Consider the following 24,377-nt stretch of genomic DNA (forward strand, 5'->3'; position numbering starts at 1 on the left):
CTCTTGGGGAATGTCATAATGTCTAAATATATCCATGCCAAAAACGGCAGCTATTTGATTAGGCTTAAATGACAGTTATATAAGCAGTAAGGGAGTCACAATAAAGAGTAAATAGTGGATTGAGGTCGTCGCCGTTGGATGAAATAAATTCGGGATACCATATACCTTTACCTTTCACAAATGTGATTAAAATGAGTAATCTGATCAATCTAACACTCACATGATCAAGGCCACATGTGTCAAAGTGGCGGCCCGGGGGCCAAATCTGGCCCGCCGCATCATTTTGTGTGGCCAGGGAAAGTAAATCATGAGTGCCGACTTTCTGTTTTAGGATCAGATTAAAATGAAGAGTATAGATGTATATTAAATTTCCTGATTTTCCCCCTTTTAAATCAATAATTGTAATTTTTTAATGCATTTTGTCTGTGTTTTTAGTTCAAAAATCATTTTGTAAAATCTAAAAATATACAAAAAGCTGAAATAAACATTGTTTTAGATCTATATAAAAAAAGAATATTCATGGCTTTTAATCCATTTATTAAAAAAAATCTAAACATTATATCTAAAATGGTCCGGCCCACATGAAACCGAGTTGACGTTAATTGCGGCCCGCGAACCAACCCGAGTCTGACACCCTTGATCAAGGCGGTCGGGTTGCAAAATAGCCTAATGTCTTTTACTCATCTAAATTGGATTCAGGCACAAGTATAGTTTGATGATTGTTTTAAACAGGTATGAATAATTGATGATTTTAACTTATTATCTCTATTAAAATATGCAATATTTAACTATATTAATGTGTAAAGGGCCGTAGTCAGTGAAGATTTTTATTCCAGCTAATCAAGAGGACACATTTTTATCAATCTGATTTTTTATCAGTGGATTGCAGACTGGTGCCGTTTGTATCAGCAGAAACATCGTTAGCTGAACAGTCTGTGCTGGATCGGTTGGAACACATCCACAAATACAGTGGCCCTTGAGGACCGTTTTGGACTCTGGTAATATGGTGGCAGAGCTCCGTTTTTTCAACAATGTGTCCATCCAAGAGCAATTATTGGAAAAATAGGTCACCTGTTTCAGGGACTGTTATAAAAATGCATTACAAGACTAGCGGTTGAGTTTGAACAAAGCTACGCAAACATCTGATGAAGGCATTGGGGCTTAGAGGCTAACTCTGCTGAGCCGTGCAAAGGAGTACTTTGATGTTGTCCAATTTTGTGCTGCACTTTGCTTCCGCTGGAAAACTTGATATGCTGTTACTCCTTGAAAACATAGAAGTGCATCAATTGATTACTACTAACTACTACTACTACTACTACTACACTTTTGGCTTGTCCCGTGAGGGGTCACCACAGTGAATGAACGTTTTCTATTTCACCCTGTCTTTTGCATCATCCTCCCCTGACTATGGTAAAACTGGAACAAGTCATGCAGGGCCACTTATGTTTTTTTCATCTACAATTTGGTTTCTTTGCTTGATAACCAGATGCAAGCAAAGCACTTCTTGTTAAAGAGTATAGCCGCTTTACATTTCAATCCAATTGCATACCCTATTCACTCAGAAAATATGGGTGTTACTTATACAAATGTTTAGCTTTACAGGTACTGTCAAGTTTTTGAAATTTGGATTTAGTAGGTGGTCTTGTATTTAAACAGAATCAGAATGCCTTTTTCTTATAATTCAACTAAAAGTTGCAGTAATCATTAGCTGTACATTGACATGTTGTAAGTACACAGAGAATTAATCAATCACGGCTAAATTAGGTACATGGTAAATGAAATAATATAGAGGTAAAAGGGTGTGTGGTTAGATGACAATGAACTGGTTTGTTGGCAACTCTAATTAAAGTGAATGACCTCTTAATTCGTAGGAGTAGGATTTGTATACTGATTACCAAATAAGTATTTGAAAGACGATTATTTGTTAAATGATTTATTGTTGAAAATGGAATTGAAGGCAGCAACGTTGGTTTGATTTGATTGAGGGAAAGCAAACTTCTACTCTTCACAAAGCTTCATTTGCCCATCACTAGAAACCGGGCATTTTATAATGCATCTATATGGAGCATTGCTGTGTTTGGAAGCCAAACTCCAGTGCCAAGCTTCTGTAATGGAGGGTTTTAAAACCCTTTCAGGAATTCATTTTTCAACCCCTTGGTCACCACAGAGTAGATGAAACCCATTGCATTGGAATTTGAAATGAAAACAATAAAACCTGCAGTTTACTGACCTCAGTAATGCGTGGGTTTGTGCACTTGACATTTTTGCTGGATAGGTTCAGCCAGCGGGTGGCGTAGGGAGTGATAGGGGGGCAGTGTCGACGCAGGGTGCACTTCCCCTCGCCACTGCACCAGCCGCACTGGAACTTCCTCTCGGCCTTCAGACAAACGCCACAGCTGTCCCTTTGAGCTGCGCACTTGTACAAGTGCACTGGGATGGACACAGAAAACGGAGATGCAAACTCAATCGCATAAAGTGCATACAAATTTGGTTGAACCTGTAATTGTGATGAATGGGTTGCAATGCGTGGTTTCATTTCGGGCACGGGCAAACTGGGACATTCCTCTGTGAGATGCGTCAGCATTTGTAACCGGACTTTTATTTGCTTCACACACATAGAGCTTTGTGTTTTCGGTAACTGAGCCTGGTTACATATATAGTGAGTCATTTGAAACTCAACTGAAATACAAATCGGATTATATAGTGACCCTAATTTCTGAACTACAGAGCCAAACAGCTCAATGTTTACAAAATGTAAGAAAAAATCCAAATATATACCGAAATGTGGTTATGCATTATATCGGATGTGTGCATAGAGAGCTGCTGCACAAAAACATTTGATTGATCAAAAATAGTTATGAACCAGATGAAAATCAAAAGAACAACAACACTGCCTTTACTGAATTGATCCCAACAATGATTCAGATGAATAAATACTGTACACATCTCCATATTTAATTTATCCCTATACTATGATCAGATCATGTTAGACAGCGGCGCTGGTATGAAATCAAGGAGCGCCAGTTTTTATGCTCGTGTGCAGCTGAACCATCTACAGAAAGGAGCCTAAAAGTTTAAATTCCCATACATGTGCGTGTATACAAGCAATGGAACCATACCCAAGCCCAATGCTTCTAATCGTGCTGGTGCAGGCAAGTGTAGCATGCTTGATCAACGCACCGTAAACACTTATTGACTGAACTCACCCTGTATGTTCTCTGGGTTGTCAATAATGAAGTTGCCGTTCCACACCACAGAGAAATCCACGGGCAGCTCACTGATTTTCATCCCTTCGTATAAGTACTGGAAATAAGAATTGCAGGATTTCAATGTGAGGTAGCAAAAAAAGGGAAAACTTACATAGACAACAATGCAATGGCACATCATTACATTATTACTCCAAAGTTACATCATCTTATCATAAGAGAGTTGTCTAAGTGGGCAAGCAAAAGAAATAGGACAGCTGGGTGGACACTTGAATCCCTTGTGGACTGAACGATGCTGTCCTAAAGTGCCTGAATGCCCTTATTTTTAGATTGACTTTGAGTTCTAGTCTGTCTGGGCGTTTGTGAATGTGTTTCTGTGTAAGTGTGTGGCTTTGAGAAAGAAAGGACAAGAAAAGTGTAGCATAAAATGTGTATGTGTATGAATGAGATGCCTATGGGAATATAATGGAGGTCAGCGTGTGCTTGACTGGGGAGCTTTCTGTAGTGTTTAAATGCTGAATTATACACATGTTTTGAGGGCATTGTGGAGCGGATTGTATTTTCTCGACATCTACTTTTCCACTAAGTAGGCCAATTCATTTTAGGATGGCACAGTGGAGTTTGGAAAGATAAATGGTTGTGTGGCTTGTCTTTCCAGAAATAGCATGACATTCTAGAGTGGTAAAACTGCAAAAGATACTAAAGGGTTTAACAACAGACGAGCACAAAAACAGGACGGAAGCCAGCCTACTGAGCTGTTCTGGCACTGCACGCTGGAGCTGTTGAATCGGAGGGCGGTGACACGGTGGATAACCCCTTGGATGTGAAGGACGCACTCGTAGCCCCGCTGGCCAGACTGTGGCTGTGGCAGGTTCTTGGCTTTCAGGGTGATGGGCTTCACCTCTCCCGCTGGGATCAGAATCTCCTCGGAGCGTACCAGCTGTGGACAGTCCTGTAGGACGGACACGCAAGAACATTGATGCCACCTAGTATTGCAAATAATTACACCGTGTATAGAGACGCCTATCCACCATCGTGGCTGATGAACAGTGAATGGACTCGGGTGTCAAAGTCCAAAGTAACAACAGTGGCGGACCAACTAGCAGACAGACTCGTCCGCAAATAACTGGTAACAATGAATAAGGTCTGAATTTTGGAGAAAATATGCCTCTAAAGTCACATATAGATCTGGTGAGTTTGAGACGGGACTATGCTTTTGTTGATTTTATTATGACACAAAAAGGGAAGAAATAGAATGAGAGATGAGAAGAACTCCAGGTTTATTTGGATTGGATTGGATAACTTTATTCATCCCGTATTTGGGAAATTTCGTTGTCACAGTAGCAAGAGGGTGAGAATGCAGACATAGGAAAGGCATTTTAGACATAAATAGGTAGGTACTAAGTAAGTTAATAAATAACTTACTTAGTACCTACCTATTTATGTCTAAATAGTAAGTAGTCAGTGTTGTTGCATTTTTCAGCTGTCCTGGTTCCAAATGGGAAATGGACCTAAGATGAATTTGTTCATAACGTCGTGGGTGGTCGGTCGGTATAGGCTCGTGAGTCTTTTGTGTACTTTTTACCAACCTCAGAGGTGTTGACCCTTCCCTCTTGGAAAGAGCAGCTGGACGGGTCATGGGTGCACAAATTGCGGTACTTGCACCAGTGGCAGCGGAAAGCGCTGTTTACACATGATAGACACCTGCGCACACACACAGCAAAAGAGTCACAAGGCGGGGGCGGTAGCTTTGCTAAAGTTGGCTGACACTCTACCGAGGAAATGCGTTTTGATCCTAAGTGGACACCTGCTGTTGTGTCCTTGTGGTTGGCACTGGACCTCAGAGCATCAAGGCCAACTTTCCACAGCATGCATTTTTTCTGCTTTGAAAATGTACAACTTGGTCTGTGTGGATATATTGAGGGTGCATATTTAACCTGCTTAAAAGCAGCTGTCGTGATAAAAGAGTGGACGACACAGTGGGGTGACATAAACTAATGAGGACAAATAAGACACTGGCACAGTTTGGGCCTGCAATTAGCATTAGCACAGCATTGTGGGCGATTACCAGCTGTTGTGTGGATGGTTGTGCAAGTGCAATAGATGCAATAGGTGTTGGGTGAGTATACAATACTATCAAGAGAAGGAATTATAAAGGGTGCAAGGTCAGGGATATCTGATACAGCTGATATGGTTTCTGTCTCCCTGAAACACAGTATTGAATCAGGGGAAGCTGTGCACAGTTCCAAAAAAAGAACAGTTGAATGTTATAGTTTTCTGAAGTTTAAATTCAGTATTTAATGTGCCTCTTCTTCCGAGCCTTCCAGCTTGTACTGCATCGCTGCCTAATACCTGCCGGGCTGTATTTATGCAAGTGCCCAAGTTATCAGCAAAAAGTACTTATCATGCAGCAGGCAGAGCCTGTTTGTGTTGATCCTTGTTAATCTTTCTAACTATTTATATGGGAAAAACCTTGAAATTGCAGAGCATCTCATCTATGCCAACTGAATTTAATGTAAGGTGTACTAGTTACAATTTATTGCCTTCTTTTTGAAAGACATTCAACGTCAACAGTCTGTATTAGTAGAATACTTGACCTTCAATTTGTATGGATTTCCAAATACCTTTTTGTGGGAATATTGTCACCTTTATAAATACAATAAACCACCTATTCCTATCTAATGTATGACAACATGATAATAATAATAATTTCATCATACAATTAGATAAGCGCTGTAAAAGAATAAAGTAGAAACAACAAACTTTCATAACTAGTGCCGATGTTCAAGATGAGAATTCTGTTTCACTACAGAGAGTCCACTCTTACATCAACCGCATTATCTTCTAGTTTTAATGACTCTTGTGAGGCTGCCTTTTCTTTCAGAGTGATTGTAACACAGAAGCCCACAAAGCAAACTACAAATTCACAGTTTTGTCTCACTTTGGAGGCTCATCATTTCCACACCTTTGGGTCCAATTCTGAATTGTAAAATCTCAGAAGTAATTAACTTACAGCCATACGTGTGCCTCATGGAAAAGGTGTAAGACATGACACGCGTTCGTTGCAATGCTTTTTAATTGATTGCAACAACATTTAAAATGTGCATTCAGGCACGGTTAATAACACTGTTGTTGTCATAGCTATGCTTCTGCTGCTTGCTCTCATCCTGGCGCTTAAAGTGAAATATTAATCAGAGCAAAAAGCATGGGAGGATCTCTGACTGAGCCCACGGATGTAAAAGAATAAGGCTGACTCTCCCTGAGGCTAAGACAGAGCGCAGTGTGTGCGAGAGCACAAGCTGGCATTGGATGGTGTGCGAGGCGGTGCATGCCCTTTTCTCGTTATGAGTGTGTGTTTAAGCGCATAGAAGTTTGTTTCATCGCCAAAGAAAAGAGCTGATGTGAGAGCTGGTAATTGCTTTTTCTTTATCACTCAAACGAGGTTTTCAGAGAGTCAAAAGATATGTGAAGCAATAGGGTGAGCTATGAGTCAGTGAACTACTGTTGTAGGCAAACTTTACAAAAACACAGAATGACTTTGATTTGAAAGGACAGACACTACACTGCCTGGAAGATTATTTTCTCATGTTGACGGGGTGCTTTTGGATTCATGCACATCAGTTAGCACGGCCGCTGTGAAACCCCCAAATCTACGCCTCTCAATTTAGTGCTACTTCCAAGTATAAGCAAGTGCTTTGGAGCTCACTCAAAACAGCACAAACTGCCACAGTCAAGGGAAGCGAGTCATTGCCACAGATATCGCACAATTAAATTTCTGTCAAAAATGGCACTCAATTGAGTACATGTAGCTCTACACGAAGGTAACACAGCAATACCAGAGAGTGAGAGCTGCTAAAGATATAGTACTCATCTATACAGATGGTGTACATTTGGTTCAGTAAACATCATTGAGTCTCAAAAAAGGGTTCTAGATAAAAAGAAATACAAAAAAAGGCTATTCATCCACTGATACCATTTGTCCTCACCACAGTTGGGAGGTGAGAGACGAGGGCTTTACTTCACAGTGATTGCCAGTCAACCTCAGAGCACGAACCAATTAGACTCATACCTGCTTTTCAGCAGCAAATGTGGAGATGATAGCGTTACTTACAGTTGATGGACACTGCAGTTGTAAAACTTGACTTCGGTGCTAATGACCATCCGACCGGTCTCCTTTGAATTGAGTCTTAACTCCACACCCGACCAATCTGAGGGAGAGCAGAAATAAGATTTCTTGAGACTCCTTGTAAAGTACTACATTCGTTAGGCACCAGGCATTTTTTTTACCTATAGTGAAATCTGGAGAGGTTCTAAAATATTGAGCGATGAATGAGTGAGATTAAATTCAATATAGTCATTGATTACTTCTGTAGATGTCTGTTACTTAAGGCCCCCAAACATTGATGAGCAGGAAAATTGAGAATTGCCTATAGCAAACTAAATGAAAAGGTAATGGCTGATTTTGCCCAATAATTATTTTCAATGACAGTATTACAAATGAAGAAAACAGATGAAAGCAGAGCACAGAACAAATAATGATATTAACCCCATTCTTCATGCTAGGGATTGAGTGAGATTGGGATTATTTCTGTAATACACATCTCACAGTCTGTTGTGGTGCCAGTAATATCCTTTGTACCTGGAATTTGCTTAAATATTATTTGTCAATGACACAAGTTAATAATTTTCTTAACATGAAAACATCCAATGGCATTTGAGGAATATTTTTGGGGCGAACATCCATTGTTTCTTTCATCCAGTAGCTTCCCTCTTCTGAACCAGTTCTTTATGTTATTCTCCGGGGAATCCAAGTTGTGCCCAGACCAACCAGGAGACAAGGACTAGCACATCTCAGGTTATCGACGGGGTCTCCACTTGATGGGACGTGACTCAAAAACCTTCTCCTGCCTTCTGAGCCAACTGGCCAACAGGTGGCATTTGGTTGACGACTCCCACCCTCCCACTCTCTTGAAACTTGGCCCCATGGTTCCTCCCAAAGCTGGTGAGCCTGTGGCAAGTTTATTATAGTTATTATATTTCCTCTAAAATTGTAAAAACATACACATGGATTTTTCGCTTTTTTCTAATCAAAGCGGTTTACAGTCTGTCCTCTGTAAACTACCTTTCATCCATCTCATCCATCAACAAGAGAATATAGACTCAATATATGCAGCATGTGTTCATGTGTGTGTGTGTGGGACTGATGAGTTGTGTGCACTTGTTTGTGCAGAGCAGGCTGAATTTTAGATGACACTCAGTGTGTAGGAGGCTTGTGTGAACCACAATGCCCTGTTCTCTCAACAGCACCTGTTGGGAATCAGGCTTCGATTTCACACAAACGTGTAGATTCGTTCGCCTCCCAAATTTTATTGCTAAATTGCCGTTCACACAAACTCGTCCCCTCAAGGATTCAGAAATAATTTATCCTCCTTGATTCTGAGGACTGGTGTGTTTTGAGGGAAAAAAACAACAACAACAATATAATAAAAAATAAAAGTATCTTTAATATTTTGTACTATCAAATGTTTTAAAATCCATGACATCTACAAAACCCCTATGTATATAACCAGTATAAAATAAATAGCACCAAAATGTCTACTACTATTTCAAATAATTGCCTACATAATCAGATATGGGATTCATTTGGTTTTTGTTGTTGTACTTAGCTATTGCTACCAATTGTAACAGCTGTTAATGGACCAGAACTATGTGTTTTTGGTGAGGCGAGATGGCCAGAGGGGATGAAACCAAACATCTTGAATAATAGATGATGTGCAATGTGTGTGTGAGAATCACTGTGTATTTTAGGGAGGCAAGGCAGTGGGCTTTTTCTAATCTTCCATCCTGCGAGTAAATGACAGCTCTGTTTGCCATAACTCCCACGGGGAATGAAGCATCAGGCCACTGATATGAATGTTCTCCCTCAGGTAAATGTCATCCATACCCCCAAATCTTCTCCTAATCCAAGCAGCAATCTAATTCGCCTTCCAGGAGAGCAATGGAAGTGAAACTAAAGTGTGGACAACTAAGGAACTGACCATGGGTCTTTATACCATCAGTTCCAACAGCCTAATTTCTTGGTGGTCTCCAACCCCATTCTAATCTCATGTAACCATGCCTTGATGGACATTGTTCTGTACACTTGTCCACAGTAACATTAGAAAAGACACTAATAATAAAGAGATCTGGTCAAAACATCTGACAAAAATGGGAAGTTGTACTGAAAGAATTTAAGATAATTTTTAAAAACATTTCCAGATTAAATGTCTTAACTCCCTAAAGTCTTGGTCTTAGATAGGGGATAGTATGAACTTGAACATAACCTTACAAAATTACATAATCAAATTCAAAAAGCTTATACCCGCATAGTTCACTGATTAATCATTCTTAATTAAATAAAAAAAATACAATAAAAACAAAAAGGTAAAATGATCAAAGAAAGACAATAATAACAAAAAAATTCATTCATTATCCGTTTCAAAAATCCTCACTTCCATTGGGGAGCCAATTGCAGCTGCCTAAAACCAGTCAGAAACACACTCGCAACCTTTCAAGATTTCAAAAATGTATTAGCATAACAATATATTAAAAATAATATATCAATTGAATATAGAATATATTTTTGGGTGCTCCTCTAGAGTGAAATCGTGTACATCTGTCATTTTGAATTTATTGTTTTACTATGCCTTCTCTTAGGATGTATGTTATTACTGTTGAGTCACTGCTTTTGCTGATGAAACTACAAAATCTTGGACTTTAAGAAGATCAGCAGCTTTGGTGGCAAATAACTATTTGGATATACAAATCTGAAAATCAAAAATTATTTACTATTCTTTGTGCATTAAAAAGATAAAAAAAATTCCCCTTATAGTTATGGTTCTACGCCTAATAAAGTGTGGTTTCTTTGTCCAGGTAGCGCTAATATAATTCACAGGCGGAGTGAAGAGTGCCAGAGTGCTAATCCACCACATTAAGTTCCCTGTCATCTCGAAGCCGTCATGTCAGAACCTTTGCGTCCGCAAACAACCGAAAGGCCCTAATGCGCTCAGCCATACAATCATCCCGAGACCTGGGGGTACCAATCTTGTCCTCCGTCATGTGCTAATGTAACTGGGCCTCTTGTCAGGCACACCTCTCGGCTGCTCCGCCGATAGCAGATCAGTGTGAGTTTGATATGCACTGGTCTGAAGATGATTTTTTTTTTAAAATAAATGTGCGCAAGAACTGATTCTAAGCGAGGCGATAAACTACACTGTCGAAAGGCTATGCAGCTAACTACAGACTTATGCAGCATACCATCCACTTTTATGTACTAGAATGAATCATTTTTAGATTTACATGAGGAAATTAGGAATGATCACAGTCAAGTGTCAGATTATCATTTCGGTGCCCCCAACACATATTTTGTGCCAATCCACCGTACCTTGGTCAGAAGGGATAAGGGGGACGTCCTTGGCCGCTGGGGACACACAGAGTATTTGGTTGCCGCTCACTTGCCCCTCCACCTCTGTCAAATTGCCGAAGGAACAAGATATCCCTGCCGAAAGGTCTGGTACATCACTGACCTTCACCAGTAACTGCAAGTGGAAGAGAGATTGGAAAAAAAAAACAATTTATATTAAATAACAACAATTTACATACTAAAAGAGTTATCAAATTTCCTGTGGCGTAAATACAACATACATTTGAAGAACAGTTCATAATCATTATTTACATGGTTTGAACATGTTTTAATTTGGTGATTTATCAACAAATGTTAAAACAAAATTCACCCTGAAAACTATGCTGTAAATATTTCAGGTCAAACATCAAAATCACGATAATGTACATACAGTGGTACCTCGACATACGATCTTAATCCGTTCCGAGATCGTATGTCGAGCTTTTCGTATGTCGAGCTTTTTGTAACTTGAGCGGACGTTTCCCATTGAAATGAACTAAAAACAAATAAATTCGTGGGGGACTTTATCCACGGCACTCGTAAACGAACAAACAAATTTAAATGAACTTGGATTAATATATAATACACACTCAAACATACGTTTAATGTAACTTTACACAAAACAGAATTCTAATTTGGATTTAATTTTTTTTTACCTTCGTTCTGGGCGGGTTAGCTGTTTGCCACGCCTCCACCGTCACGTTCGCTATTGATGGGCTGTTTGCTCTTGTATTCCCTTCAAAATATTCCGAAAATGATGCACACAAATGTCCTGACAATAGGATAACGCACGACCACTTGCCAACGAGAAGTAGTCTTGAATGAGCGATCGCGGGAGCTAAGAGGCTAAGGAAGGAATAACAGCCTACCCACGTATTGATTGTGGGTAATGAAGTTTTATTCTGAGAAAGGGTGCCATTGCCTATCGGTGTTGTGTGCACGAGTATACTTCATTACCCAGAAAGCCCTCTTTTTGCCCGCACATGCGCGTTGTGCGTTTCCTGGTCGAAACTCGTCTGAATAAATCGTTCAGTGCTCATAGATATCTGTTATACACGAAAGAGATGCGGCAAAAAAAGACAGTGCGCTATTAATGATAAACAGCCTCTCATGTCATTGCCACCTGGCTTTCTCACATCTCAAAATTGTGATCGTATCGCGGGCGAATTATTCGATCGAAATTTTCATCGTACCTTGAGCATGTCGTAGATAGAGCTGATCGTAGGTCGAGGTACCACTGTATATTCATTCATTCATTCATTTTCCATACAAGGTCATGAGGGGTGGAGCCTATCCCAACGAACTATGGGTACCGGGCCGCCTAATTTGGATATACTGTTTAGATCTCATCAAATGGCGACAGTATACAGTATGTTGTTCATATACGTATTGAAAAAGCTACAGATACACATATGGAAATGTGTCTCTTTGAAGTCATTCTCAAGAGAATGGCGACACTAGCGATGCAGATTTCAGATGCTCAGCTAGTGAAAAAAACGTATTTATAAATGCATTTTGCAGACACGTGTTATATGCTCGCACTCTGCATCCAAAAGGGACAGCAGCCTGGATAATTATCTCCGTGGAATTTCACAGTGTTGTTGCATTAGCAGTTATATTTGGGCCACATTGTTTGAAGTTTCTCTTTGTTTCCATCTGCCTCTGAACTAAACACCGAAGGGCTGCTGTGACGATCGAGGCAGCCGAGCAGTTTAACTGTCGCCCTTTTAAGAGATGAACAATGTCCCGGCAGTGGATGATTTGGTGTCCCTCATTAGCAGAGAGTTGTACTCCTCATCAAAAGGACGTTGGTGATCCCTTGTTTTATCGCTTAGAAATCATTCTAGATCATTTGAAATTTGACCATTGTTATTTATCTCGAAAAGGTGTGGGGAAGTTGTAGTGTCACAGCAGCAACGAGAAGAAGTGTGTTGTTTTTGGGTGTTTGATAGAATAAACTATTCATTTAACCACATAGTGACGTTTATGGGCTTTCCAATCAGAGACACTGCAACACTTTTGGGTGCTCAAACCTACAAAAAAAGTCAGATTGTGCATACATTGTCACAAAAATTAGGAAATAGTAAGGACAAAAATGTTGCAACTGTACAAATGGGGAAAATGATCAATATTTGCATTGAAGGCAGGCCTTCGATAGTTGAATCGAAAAGGGAAGTCATTTTATGTCTATCAACTATATATGACTCCACTTTTGGATTACAATTTGGTTTACCTGCTTAATATTTTCATACTAACAGGTTTCTTCTCTTTAGCTGCTTAGGTACAGAGCATCCTAATTCTAAGTGTCTTTAAAGCCTGGGACAAATTTAATGTGGCACATATATCGTTATGGTTGTTTATATTGTGGTGTATATTCAGAGAATGCAGCTGGACAGAAACAGGTTAGTGTGTAAAGATAAAGCAAGAACAGGGGAAAAAGTGATTAAAAAAACATGAATGAATATATTTGCTACCTAAGGTAAGTCGCTATCTCAATATGACTGCTCTGCTCAAGGGACACCAAGTAGGGAGGCGATACCAAAGGATAAGAGGGAAAATAAATAATACATAGGTGGGTGACAGGGCATGGAATTTTAGTAATGTGCAGTAGGGAACACACGATTGGGACAAATTACCTGTGAGTATTAATGAGTGGACATACTAATTTTAGGAATGTCATCAATTAGCCTGACACCAACAGTTTTAAAATACCGATTCAGTCCCCAAAAATGATGGTATTTAAAGTTTTAAACTGTTCTACTGTCCTAAAACCACATAATGAAAAAAAATAAGTCTAATTTTCAAGTGGCATTTTTCAGCATATGTAAGAAATTAGAAACTCCATTCAGGAAATGATCAGTTATTGTCATATTTTGACTCTTCGGAGAGAGCTCGATTGTTTTTTTCCTTAAATTTTGATTCTAACGTCCTCATTTTTTTCTTCTTAAGTTGCATCCTGAAGAGAAGAAATCAGCACAACGTGCCATCATGAATAAAGACCCGGATTTCCATGCTTGCCGTTTTGCCGGGAAAAAAAGAATACCCAAAATACTTCCACCTCCACTTTGATTTAGTCTTATAAAAGCTAGCCTTCAAATATGCATTGCCATTCATTATGTCGGCATGCTTGATTAGAGGAGGCACAACAATTAGTGCCTTTTGTCCAACATGAAATTCCATGAGAAACCTCTCACGTTAATTAGCCTATCAGCGTCCATGCTGAGAGATACGTCTGTATCTCGGGTAAACACTCAAAACTTGCTGCTACACAAAGTGAGCTTGTCTCTTGAGTATCAGGCCTTTTTGTTTTTTTTGTTCCCTCAGTCGCCTTGCCTGTGGTGGAGTGGGAGGTTTTCAGATGTTGGCAGCATAATTGGCAAGAGGTGTGATAAAGGTGATTGGATTGTTTCCTCTCTATTTCTATCGCCCGCTGGCGAGGAGGCGGTGTTGTCATGGAGATCGTTAACTGTGGATTATGTTGAATTTTGCCGGTGCGTTCTTGTGGACTCTTGGAGATAAACATTTTGAAGGAATGTTAAACTAAGACAAAAACATTATTGACTCAAGACAAACGTAGCTGTGTTTTCTTCATGTTTGTTCTATGCTTTATTCTATGATAATAAGTAGAGGCCAGTCAAAAGATATTGGCTTATTGTTGGATACACTCGCTTTTGTTTTAAACACTTTTTTTATTCCACACGCCAACTTTGTCATTACGATGACATGATCTATTTTCTTGGTAAATTTTGGCCTGTTTTAGTATATAAAAATGGATCCTCTACGAGCACGACACACTGGTGAAAAGTAATGTTTGATGGTCCCTGATGATTTTTACGGTAACAAGTTGTGTCAGGGCCTAATATTCAAATGAGGATTTTGGTACTTGGACGTTTCGTCGAAAGACGTTTGGTCCCCGGACGTTTGGTCCCCGGACGTTTGGTCGACCGGACGTTTGGTCGACCGGACGTTTGGTAGAGCGGACGTTTGGTAGAACGGACGTTTGGTCGCTGGGTTGTTACTGTTGAAACCAGCTCTCAAAATTATATTCATGAGAGAGAGAGAGAGTTAATATCTAAATGTCTAATATCAAAATATCAACAGTAAACTCTGTCATAATTTGACAGCGAGCGAACCCGGCGACCAAACGTCCGTTCTACCAAACGTCTGTTCTACCAAACGTCCGTTCTACCAAACGTCCGCTGGACCAAACGTCCGGGGACCAAACGTCTTTCGACGAAACGTCAGGTCACGGAGGATTTTAGTGTATGAAGGAAACAGTGCACTCCCAAAAAGCACGGTGCATGAATGGTCTGGAAAGTGGAAACAAAAAGGCTGGACAAGCGTGAGATATGCAGCAAGGGCAAGATGTCTATCAACCGATAGATTGTACCACTTTTACTGAGATTATAATATAAATTAATCAGATAAATTAATGCCACCCATCTAGAATACATCTATGGGTCACTAAATGTAAATTATTTGCAATTGTCCATGTTAGTCATGTTTCGGCCATGTTGCTCTGTGGACAACGAAGATAAGACCGCACTCGCACGTGAACATCTTCGCCCAAGTTAGCGCCCAAATCCTCTGTCCTATTCTGCACTTGGGCAACTTCTAGCAGCCACGCAGCCTCCCACACAAACACTGCTTGGCACTCATGATGGTTGCTCTCTACCATTCAAGCAAATGTGTGCCTGCTGAAACGCCAACACAAAGCTCTTATGAACCTTCGCATCTCATGTTTATGCATCACACACAATCAACACCAGGGAGTCATTTACCATGATTCTGTTTTCGTATGTGGGTAGGAGATATGGAAATGAGAATGACTTTTTACATTAATCGCCAAGTTGTTTCACATTATTCATGTATTGCGTGCATTTGTGTATGGAAAAACTTACTGGTAAGCTCGGCTCAGACACTGCGATGCTGTCTGGGTACACGCTGACCTTCACACACTGGTCCAGGGAAGCAGCGAAACGATACGGCTCATTTGCACGATCGCAGCGGCTCCTCTGGGAGCATCTGAAAATAGGACAGTTATTGTATTTTTTTTTGTAAAAAAACAACAATAATTTAGCAGTTCTACACAAAGTGTACATTCATTTCATGTTTGAATCTGGTCAAAATGTTTAAAAATTGTAAAAATGTGTTAAAAGAAAAACTTTCAATTGAAGCGGAAGTTCCTTAAATATGAATAGTTATTGAGCCCCGGGATTGGCAGGTAACCATTTCAGGGTGTTTTATGCCACTGCCCACAGTTGGTTGGGATAGACTCCAGCCCTGACCGGACGTCGAAAGACGTTTGGTCCCCGGACGTTTGGTCGACCGCACGTTTGGTCGACCGGACGTTTGGTCGACCGGACGTTTGGTCGACCGGACGTTTGGTCGACCGGACGTTTGGTCGACCGGACGTTAGGTCGACCGGACGTTTGGTAGAACGGACGTTAGGTCGACCAGACGTTTGGTAGACCGGACGTTTGGTAGAACGGACATTTGGTCGCCGGGTTCGCTCGCTATGAAATTATGACAGAGAGTTTACTGTTGATATTTTGATATTAGATATTTAGATATTAAACTCACTCTCTCTCATGATTATAATTTTGAGAGCTGGTTTCAACAGTAACAACCCGGCGACCAAACGTCCATTCTACCAAACGTCCGGTCGACCAAACGTCCGGTCGACCAAACGTCCGGTCGACCAAACGTCCGGTCGACCAAACGTCCGGGGACCAAACGTCCGGGGACCAAACGTCTTTCGACGAAACGTCCAAGTACCGACTCCAGCACCCTTCGAATCATTAGTGAGGTGTGGTACACAAAATGAATGAATGAAGCAGCCATGTTCCTGCCTCTAATGGTAGTGTATATATAGACTGTATGATGTTTAGAAGTGTTCCCGTTACATGAGTGTTTGGTTCTATACAGTCAATTAGAGCGTAAAGCTTCTAATATTAAAGTGTTCCTGTGAAATGTGTAAGGTAATAAAGGTTTTATATAGGACAAGTCAGTTTAGAAAACTGCAAAATATTATTCTCAATCAAAGTTTATTTCACTTCAGTAACTACGATGCCCAGCTGCAAGTCAATACAAATAAAACAGGCAGCAATTGGCCCGTCATTTACGACACGCCATTTTAAAGCATTTGATCCGGCCATTGTTTTGTTAGAATTGATGTCTTCATATGAAACTTTTTGCATGCTGTAGTTCTCTGCAGCACAGTGAAAATGACACACTGCTCTCTCCTAATGGCAAGAACATGTTTGCGACATCCCTAGAATCCAGCACGTCCCTCATTAAAAGTCCGCCACAACCTTTTAGTTTTTCCCTATTAAAAGTATGTGTTCACTCTTACAGTCTATCTTTATCCAGAGTGTCTGGCCTGCTTTTCGTGCTGTCTGGTCGCAGCAGCTCTAATTGGACTCGGGCGGGTCAGCCTGTGTCCACCGTGCTGGCTGATTGTCCGCTACAAGCTGTGGGCATGCATGTGTGTCAATATGTGTTAGGGCCCATATGATCCATCTGAACAACACAAACTAAACCCCGGCTGATTCTCAGACACATCTTTATCCAACGATTGGATGCAATTACGTTGTCGTAACTTCAAACTCCATTCAGTAAAGGAGAAAGAGTGCGCATAGTGCACTTATATCTCAGGGGGGAGTTTAGACAGCAGAAAAGTAGTGAGTTATTGTAGTGTTAATAGTGTGAAACTCCCACTGGGAGTAGAGTTAATGCACCCATATCATTATTCTACATTTCCCCCTCGTTCCATATTTGGCATACTCACATGGGTCATTTCAGAGGACATCATCTTAAAACAAAATACAATTAGGCTATATATTTCTACTTGAACTATCCCTGGTGGGTTCCGGTCTTCCTGTGTGGAGTTTGTATATTCCCCTGTGACTGTGTGGGTTTTCTGCAGGTCATCTGGTTTCCTCCCACATCCCCAAAACGTGCATTACAGGCTGGTTTAGCACTCGAAATTCTACCTGGGTGTGAGTACGCATGGTGGCAATGTGCCCTGCGATAGGCTGGTAAACAATTCAGCGTGTACTTGGCCTACTGCCCACAATTGGCTGGGATAGGCTCCAGCACCCCTCCGTGAAGAAAAGCGGCATGGTAAATGAATGAAGATGAAAACATTTATCATCTCTAGCGCACATCTTCACAAGGATTGCTGGAGCCTATCCCAGCTGACTTCAAAGGAAAGGCAGACCACACCCTAGACTGGTCACCAGTCAACCGTAGGGCATACAGAGAGACAGACGACCATTCTGCACCAAAGTCAGATGAGTGAACCACTACAGCAACAGGTGGCATATGAAACAAACAGTCAATATGACCAATTTCAACTCAATCAACAGTGGTTTTGATTGAAGATCATATTGCAACATTCACAACTGGCAATCCATAGTGCGTTGTTCAGTGAATGCTGATAGGCTTGGATTTTCCTTGTTTTTTTATTTTTTAAGTAATATTGAAATTAGTCAAGCAAAATGTGATGAGAGAGTGTAGAAAGGATGAGGTACATGTGGGTGTATGGGGTGGGAGGGCAATGCTGGACGGCTGCTGTTGCCATGGTTTCGGGTCATGGCCATTATCTCTGTGTAGTTAGAGCCTGACCCCTTGCCTCTCTCATTAGCTGTGTGCCAAATGTTGACGAGAAACCTTACTTCTCACAAATAAGGTGCTAATAGCACTGAGGTATACTGTGATTACTTTTGTTGTAAATATAAAATAGAACAATACTTTGCTTCAGGCATAAAGCAAACACAAAGGTAGATAGCAGCGAAGGACTAAATAGCTAAAAGAGGAGTACATGTAATATAAAAGGCTCTCATAGATCTTACTGACAATGACTTTGAAAAAGTTTTTCCCACCTTTATTCTACTTCACAAGTTATACGGAGAACGTTTTTTGCATTTTTCCTCCATGAACAATCATAAGGATAAAGATAAACATACTGTACATGCGTTCACACTATATCCAAATGAGGCATTTTCAAAAAAGCATAGCCACAAAGATGTTCGTTTAATACAAAATGGAACAAGTCAACTAAAATTAAAGCAGTTAAACCCACAATAGCAATCGAGATAACAGTCTTTACTGCGATAGGCTCTAGGACAGGGGTGTCAAACTCATTTTTTGTCGCGGGCCACATGGTAGTTTCGATTACATCCGGAGGGCTGTTATGTCTTCCAACTAGGCTGCCAAAATTAATTGATTAATAAATTGACAGCTTTCTCAATCGTGCTAATCGATAGATCATTTTTGGACATTCAAATTAGTACAAATTTGTGCAATTATTGATTTAAAATGAGGAAACACAGGAAATAATCTACAATCTTCATTTGAATTTCATCATAAAACAGAAAGTTGGCACTCATCATTTACTTTCTCGGGCCACACAAAATGATGCGGCGGGCAAGATTTGGCCCCCGGGCCGCCACTTTGACACCTGTGCTCTAGGACAAAAACCACATTCTACTGAGACTATTACTCAGGCTGACTAGTTCAGTAATCAGTGGAAAAATTCAAACAGAAGCCCTGAATATGTGAACATAACAACCAAGAATCCTCAATTAAAATTTGGCCGATATGGAAAATATGGCCTGAGCATGGACATAAGGTGATTTCTCAGTTTTAAATGCTTCTTTCAGGGCATGCCCGAAACATAACCTATGAGATACTGTCTAGGAAGGAGACCGAATGCTATTTGGCTCGCAGTGAAACGGAGACTCAACTAAGCCGCCAGCGAGATTCAGACTCGGAGACACTTTAAGGTGCAATCAAAACGCTGTTGGGGTTGATGAGTGCGTGCCATCAAACACACTCTTCTGCCATCAATCCCAGCCCTGGCTGCGATTCTTCCGAGTACGCAGGGGAGCCCAAGGAGCAGTGGGTAATTAAAGGACCTACAACCCCCATCCTCCATGAATGGGACAAAGAATGAATGGAATTAGAGAGACAGCGATGGTCCTCTAAGCCATCTCGTCACCTCACGCACAATCACAGCGCCAAGCTGGCCGATGATGTAATGTGTTTAACAGAACGACCGATGAAAGCAGAAGTGAAACGTAGCAAGAGAGAAATGTGCTAGCATGAGATGCATAAAGGATATGGTGGATGGCAGATGTGAGCGGAATGAGGGGCGTGATCAAAGCGGCGGATATTTGCGGGCGCAAACGCAACCATCTCGAGAGGCGAGAACGTCATACGCGGGAGACGAGACGAGCGAGATAGTAGTTGCGAACGCCGCGTTGGCAGGGGGTCCTCAGACACGGGTAGATAATTTAAGAGAATCAACAGCTTGGAGAGGGTAAGGAGGGACGAAGGGAGCAGGGGATGAGAACAGCTGCGGGTGGCAGCACAGCTGGCAAGAGATGTCTTTTCGGATACAAGAGATGAAGGCAGACTCTTGAAGAAGGCAGGAGGATTCACTTGATATTTTGATTGACATGCTTTTAGTTTGTTCACACATGTATAGAGTCTCGAATTTCCTTCATTAACAATACGTGGAGTCCAAACATACAGACAATTGATAATTATCATTATAAACAATTAGCTAGTTTAATATAACATGTAATTAGATTCATATTTGCCATTTCCAATAAAGCGATTATCGAGTTTAGAAGATAAGACAATCAATTTCCAGAGAGGAAGATCGTATCTGCTCACAACACAATGTTGTTAATAACAAAAAAACACATACAAATTAGTATATGTATATTAAATGAGAAATTCTGAATACAATTAACATTAACGATCATAAATGATCATGTTTTGGAAGCGAAAAATATTGGGTAAATCAATGGAATATTTGTAATATTTGGAGCCCTGATTATCCTAAGACTGAATAAGAGGGGTACTAATTTCTCCCATTGTTATTTATTTTTGTACTTTATTATTAATGTCCTCTTATGAGGACCGAACTTAACGTCACAACAAAACCTGAAAAACAAGTTATAAGAAGCCAGACTATGTGGCAGGTTGTTGATATGAAAGTTTGAACGAAAACTTTTTAAAATGAACATTGCTAAATGATTCTGTCTAATTGGGAGATGCAAAATATTCTTTCAAAAATGTGTTTCTTCTGTCATTTGAAATTCCGGTTGATAAAATACGTGCCTCTTCTTGATTTCAGTGTTTTTGACATATCAGTTGCAAATCTTTCAGAAATTATCATTCATTTATGAACTTTGTGGGGAGATTATAAAAATGCATAAGTGCTGTGGATCGTAGAAACAAGTCAAAAAACTTGGTGGACTTAAAATGATAGTTTTGGGGTAAAATCTCAAAAAAAAAAAATCTCGTCTTTAAAGTGGATATTTAGCAGGAACAAATCAAAGAATATTGCTGTTCTCAAGTTTTCTGTTTTCCTATAGTGGTGATAATGGCACGACAGGTCCATTTTGAGGGACTGCCTTCTTAAAATATGCAAAAATGTGATGGCACAGTGTGAACAGCTGCTGTAGGAAGAGTTCATCAACACCCTCATCATTGTTCTTGCAGGAACTTTCTGGGCAAGTGTTGACAGGGGTGCTACCACCCTCGAGAAGGGGTCAGGGCAATGTGAGGGGGATTAGAACCAAGGACAGGCGGCGGTAGGAGAACAGATGGCTGGCTGATGAACTTCTTTTTCCCAATTGTATCATATAGGGGTCCGCACGTGTGTTTGAACACGTGTACAGGTAGACAGACCAACAGATAGACACAATCTCACGCACATACCGTACATGCTAAAGAGACAGATAGCTTTAAGCACTTTACAGCTGTTAGACCACTTTCAAATCCTTCTCTGTTCTAGTGGCGACTCTGCATAAAGATAAGCATTATAAATCCCTCGACAACCGCCAATAAATGGCACCCGTTACATCTTATTTTGGGGCCACTATGTGTTCTCAATTTTAAATCCAATTATGACTACGACTTTTCTCACCAAGCTAGGTACTCGGTCGTTTGGTCGCCGGTCTTTTGGTCGCCCGGAAGGTTATTGATAATTACCATTGAAATCGTTGCTCAAATTCCCTAAATACAAACTGTGAATTATTATTTAGTCATGCTTAATGCCCTATTAATTATTAGGCTAAAGAAAAGCTCCAAATTTCCCGTAGTTTTATTGTGTTTTGTTGGAGAACTTGTTAAGAGGGGACAACTCATGTACATACAAACTCTTATACACTCACACGTCTGCTCAGTGAAACTGCTGCATTGTTGGCTTTTATTGATGCGTAGACCGTGTTGTTTTACCTTGTTTTGTCGCCGGTCTTTTGGTCGCCCGTTGTTTGGGTCCGGGCGACCGAAAGACCGGCGACCAAAAGACCGGCGACCAAAAGACCGGCGACCAAAAGACCGGCGACCAAAAGACCGGCGACCAAACGACCCCACACGCTAAGCTACGGCTACTAGGTCAGAAAATATGGATATATCGCTCTGCTTTATTTAAATGATGTGTGGCAGCAGACGTTAAACTCCCGGCGACCTCAAGTTATTTTATCACTCGCTCTACACACACAAAAGTTCAGGATTAACATGCAAGTATGGAAGGTAATGTGGTGCTAAAGGATTTCAGTGTGAAGGCACGCAGACAGTAATGAATACAGAACCCCCCCCCCCACTCTTCCCACCTATACAGGCACATGTTGAATTACCTTGTCGCTAGGCAATTATTTGTCCTGTCGCAGCTTTGGAGTGATGCAAATTACTTTAAGTGCACTTTTGGGCCGCCATCGCGATAATGATGATTGCTGTCGCGCTCTGACATACACAACAACCCACCTATAGCTTCGGAGAGAGCGGATGCGTTTGAACTGCGACACCCCCCAAAAAGGAATGTTTTAAGTGTGGGATTCAAGATGTGGCAGCTGACAAACAACTCAGACTGATGACTGCATGCTCAAAAAAGAAAAGAAAAGATACGAAGATATTTGAACAGCGTTTTTTTTCAGGCTCTGCCGCATTCATCTTCTGCCCTTGCTGTTTTAAAAGGTCATTCCATCAAGCTCAATTTGTTTTCCAACAAAAAGATGAAATTATTTCTCCTCCTCCCTACCTGTGCTGGTGACGTAATTACATTTTTGTCCAAGTGGGTGTCGTTCCCTTCGTCGACGTTCAATGCCTTTTTGGTTCGTATATAGATTACTCATTTAACAAGGAGGAAATGTAAGTGGCCTCTTTTCCTCCTCTCCTCAAACTTTAATTAGTGTTAGATTTAAGCACACTTTGTGTGTGTTTGTGTCCAGTATAATTACTTACATGTTGTGAAGCACACACCAACCGCAGTGCGGGTCCCCAGAGCTCAGGCACTCGCCACAAGTGTCGTACTGCTCACATGACTCGATGGGAACTTGCGTAACCTGAAAGAAAATAGGAAAGAATCAATATAATACCAATATAATAACAATAAACACTTGTACATAGATAATAAACTTTCATAAACATGGACATACACAGGAAAGGCTTAATATCTGAGCCATTGTTGCTAATGTGGACAGATTTGACTAGGCCAAACAAAATAAAAGTATTCATATTTTTGTCTACACGATGGACAAAATGTAATGTGTCGTTTGACAATGGTTTTGCTATTGTTTTTGTAGATATAGTAATATTGATTATAAGCCCAATAATTAATTGAGACAAACATACAGTAGCTTTAATTTTTGTGTATTTGCTTTATCAATGTGTATTGATCAGAAATTGATCAGCGCTGTCTGAACGATTGGAACACAATTAATGAGTAATTTTCCAATATTTTGTTATATTTTGAACTCTTTCATGCATAAGACAGGTCGGAATGGTTGAATTGTGTTATCTGTGTAGTTTTTTGTATTTGATTGGTATAGCCTTTGGAAGGTTTTGGAAATCAATGTGCAAAGAGAAGGATTTGAAATTGATCACATTATAAGGTCACATTATGCTTTTCAATACAAGTTCTTCCTCAACGCCCACTATGATGGGGGAGCAACGAGAAACTGGCAGGCTTGTCTCTACTATGGTCTCTATGGCGACTTATTAGTGTGCGTAGTAGTAGTGACTATTTAAAACTACATATAGATTTTGCTGTGGTTTAGTACAAGTGTTTTGTCGAAGGACCTGCTACTGTCTTTGTCACTTAAGTAAAATCATGTAAAAATAAACTTGCTCTTCTGATTCTTGTTTAGAAAAGTAAAAATGATGAAAACAATAATTTAGAAGGAATCACAGGAATTTATAAACCAGCTAACGTCGCACCATGATATGTTCCTATAATATCCATCTCAATAATTCTCATCTCCTCCTTAGCTCTTTGCTGTTGATGCCTAGTTGTGAAACCTGACCTCTAGTCAATTTCATAACATTTTTATTCCAATCAAAACTCAATACTTGAATTTTTAGCTTCTAAATCTATACCAGTCTTCAGCATCATAACAGGATTGATTGTATGGTAATCTTTCCTACTAAAATGCAATGCGTCAGCTGTTGAGTCTTTCTTTCAGTTAATAAGATAAATGGTTCGGCCACTGCTTGTATGTCACTGTCAACTGTGCAGGCAACTGTCGCCTTGATTGCCAGCCAGAGAACCAGCAGTGAGCAGCTGGGATCAGTTGGCCCTCAGAGAGAGGCTTCTCATGCCATCACTTGGCTTTAGTATGCACCCCAGCATCTGTCCACCAAAGTACAGAGAGAAGATGGACAGAAAAGATCGTTTTATGTGGTTGAGATGTGAGAACAGAAAAACAAGACAG

The 24,377-nt window shown here is 40.5% G+C and overlaps 1 protein-coding gene across 2 annotated transcripts in view; it reads right to left on the reverse strand.

The window, feature by feature from the left end:
* Positions 1-24,377, reverse strand: part of plxna2 (plexin A2) — a 250,079-nt gene that overhangs the window by 39,491 nt on the left and 186,211 nt on the right. For both annotated transcript variants that reach the window (XM_077610560.1, XM_077610569.1), the window contains 8 exons: positions 22,909-23,009; positions 15,549-15,672; positions 10,630-10,783; positions 7,318-7,414; positions 4,796-4,910; positions 3,958-4,158; positions 3,207-3,303; positions 2,231-2,430 (listed from right to left, as the gene is read on the reverse strand). In XM_077610560.1, coding sequence (XP_077466686.1) covers positions 2,231-2,430; positions 3,207-3,303; positions 3,958-4,158; positions 4,796-4,910; positions 7,318-7,414; positions 10,630-10,783; positions 15,549-15,672; positions 22,909-23,009 — 1,089 coding nt within the window. The remainder of the gene's footprint in view (positions 1-2,230; positions 2,431-3,206; positions 3,304-3,957; positions 4,159-4,795; positions 4,911-7,317; positions 7,415-10,629; positions 10,784-15,548; positions 15,673-22,908; positions 23,010-24,377) is intronic.

The sequence above is a fragment of the Stigmatopora argus genome, chromosome 1 (assembly GCF_051989625.1).
Source record: "Stigmatopora argus isolate UIUO_Sarg chromosome 1, RoL_Sarg_1.0, whole genome shotgun sequence".
Classification (NCBI taxonomy): domain Eukaryota; kingdom Metazoa; phylum Chordata; class Actinopteri; order Syngnathiformes; family Syngnathidae; genus Stigmatopora; species Stigmatopora argus.